Here is a 2,691-nt window from a genome sequence, read left to right on the forward strand (position 1 = left end):
TGCATCAGATAGGTTAGCTGAAGGTGCTAACCTACCTTATGCAGGTTAGCTGGAGATGCTACCTGCATCAGATAGGTTAGCTGAAGGTGCTAACCTACCTGATGCAGGTTAGCTGGAGATGCTACCTGCATCAGATAGGTTAGCTGAAGGTGCTAACCTACCTGATGCAGGTTAGCTGGAGATGCTACCTGCATCAGGTAGGTTAGCATCTCCCGCCTACGTAGGTTAGCATCTCACACAGTCAGCAGTCTGTGCTGTAATAAACGCTGCTAAAATAAGAGATGAATGTTTGAAATGATCTCCTCTCCTCTCTCCTCTCTCCTCTGCCTCCTTACCACTTTCCTTCCCCTCCCCCACAGGATACCCTGGAGTACAAGAAGAAGCAGAGGCCTCTGAAGATCCGCATGTTAGACGGCACGGTGAAGACCGTGATGGTGGACGACTCCAAAATCGTCAGCGACATGCTCATGACCATCTGCGCCAGAATCGGTCTGTTCCTGTTTGGGTGATCTTCGTCCTGCTTCCACCTCATCTTCATCTTCCTCAAACTAACTGGGAGGTGTTTTTCTCTACCAGGCATAACCAACTATGACGAGTACTCGTTGGTCCGAGATATCGGGGAGGAGAAGAAAGAAGAAAACACAGGGACGCTGAAGAGAGACAAGACTCTCCTAAGAGACGACAAGAAGATGGAGAAGTTGAAGCAGAAGCTGCACACAGACGACGAGTGTAAGACGACATTAACCTTCAAACGCTGATGGTTGGTATGGATCAGGCAGGCTGAGCGGCTCAGATCAGGTGTAGGATGGAGAAGCTGCTCATTCTGATGAAAGGGGTTAGTCCACCTGGTGGACCAGAAGGGTTCTGGAGATCCAGCAGCAGGCGGACACTTCATTAACTCAATCTTAATTAATATTATAAGTGTGGGAATAGCTGTATTAACCAAACATGTAAACAGAGTTTTATGGGCTCCCAGGACCCTGGGGCCCTAGGTAACTGCCTAGTATTGCCTAATGGTGACCCAACAGTTGTGATCAGAGCAATCAGAGCTCTGTGCTCCAAACCCGACATGCTGGAGGACATCTTTTGCTGTCTGGACCTGCTGAGGTCCGAACTGTTGATGATACGACTGTCTTTGGTTTGTTAGTGAACTGGTTGGACCATGGGAGGACGCTGAGGGAGCAGGGTGTAGAGGAGACGGAGATGTTGCTGTTGAGGAGGAAGTTCTTCTACTCGGATCAGAACGTGGACTCCAGAGACCCCGTCCAGCTTAATCTGCTCTATGTGCAGGTAACCGCATGCTTTTCATGATCTTCAGTGAGAACCTATAGGTTCTGGTGTGGTCCGGAGCCGCCTGCCTCTGCATCAGGACATCAGAGGAAAGGTTTTTTGTGAAATGAGCCTCTGTGTTTGTGCTACAGGCTCGCGATGACATCCTAAACGGATCACATCCAGTTTCGTTTGACAAGGCCTGTGAGTTCGCAGGCTATCAGTGCCAGATTCAGTTTGGCGACCACAACGAGTCCAAACACAAGCCTGGATTCCTGGAGTAAGCTCTGCTTTCCGTTCCTCTCACCGTCTCCCTCGGTCAGGACTGCATGAACTAAACGGTTGATCTGCTTTCTCCTCAGTTTAAAGGAGTTCCTGCCCAAAGAATACATCAAAAATAAAGGAGAGAGGAAAATCTTCCAGGTAAGAGACATCTTTAGTTGTTCTGGGGCGTTTCTAACTCTGTTACCTGCATGAGTTAAACAAACCTGATGGTAAGACAGCCACCTGATGAGTCTGCGCTGCTCCTGCCTCTGCAGGCTCATAAAAACTGTCAGAACATGACGGAGATCGAGGCCAAAGTCAGCTACGTCAAGCTTGCCAGGTCTCTGCAAACCTACGGCGTCTCCTTTTTCCTGGTAAAGGTAGGAAGTCCATCCTTCTGTTCCTCTGAATCCATCCACAGACAGACTGTTCTTCAACCACAATGTGTCACCATGTTTATTCACTGGATGCTTTTAGTGCAGAGTTAGAAATATGCAGGTTGATAAAATGGTGAGACGTTGATTAGATGCTGCTGGAGGAGGCGGGACTGTGAGGTCACCATGGACTGTGAGGTCACCATGGACTGTGAGGTCACCATGGACTGGAGTCCCGATTAAACTACAGAACGTCCCTTTATGCTACATTAGCTCTGCTAGCAGCAGCTGGTTTCCATTAAAAGTCAATGGGTGATGTGCATCAAGATGCAGCAAAAGGTCCTGCAGCGTCTAGAATACCATCAAATAAAATGATACGACTGGCATAAAATCAAATACAAACAGCATCAAAATAAAACTCACCGTTACGTTGAATTAGTGGAGCCCTGAGCTTGTTTCTCTGAAACAATCCGGTCCCATCGAGGCGTAATCGGAGAAAATGACACGAAGAAATCCTGACCAAAGCAAGCCAAGAAATCCTGGCTAACGTTGAGACGCTTGGTTTTAGGGGATTATTAGCATAAATCCAGATGTTTTAGTGATCATAATCTTCCTAAGTAGATGTAAAGCTGAGCAGTGATCATCTGGTTGGAGATAATGACCCCACTGGTTTTTTTTCACTGGTTCAGTTCTGCTTTCAGCTGTTTCTCCATCCTGGTCTGGATCAGCTGGATCAGCTGATGTGGACAGTCGGGGTTAAATGTCCTCCTAATCCGCTGTAATC

General features: G+C 47.8%; 1 protein-coding gene across 1 annotated transcript in view; it reads left to right on the forward strand.

Annotated features, from left to right (window-relative positions):
* LOC107102749 (talin-1-like) overlaps nt 1-2,691 on the forward strand; it is a 60,225-nt gene that overhangs the window by 10,197 nt on the left and 47,337 nt on the right. The window contains exons 3-8 of the mRNA XM_015402165.1: nt 360-489; nt 577-729; nt 1,148-1,290; nt 1,422-1,549; nt 1,632-1,692; nt 1,809-2,016. Of these exons, the coding sequence (XP_015257651.1) occupies nt 360-489; nt 577-729; nt 1,148-1,290; nt 1,422-1,549; nt 1,632-1,692; nt 1,809-2,016 (823 nt within the window). The remainder of the gene's footprint in view (nt 1-359; nt 490-576; nt 730-1,147; nt 1,291-1,421; nt 1,550-1,631; nt 1,693-1,808; nt 2,017-2,691) is intronic.

Source organism: Cyprinodon variegatus, unplaced genomic scaffold (genome assembly GCF_000732505.1).
Source record: "Cyprinodon variegatus isolate N-32 unplaced genomic scaffold, C_variegatus-1.0 Scaffold1311, whole genome shotgun sequence".
In the NCBI taxonomy this organism is placed as follows: Eukaryota; Metazoa; Chordata; class Actinopteri; order Cyprinodontiformes; family Cyprinodontidae; genus Cyprinodon; species Cyprinodon variegatus.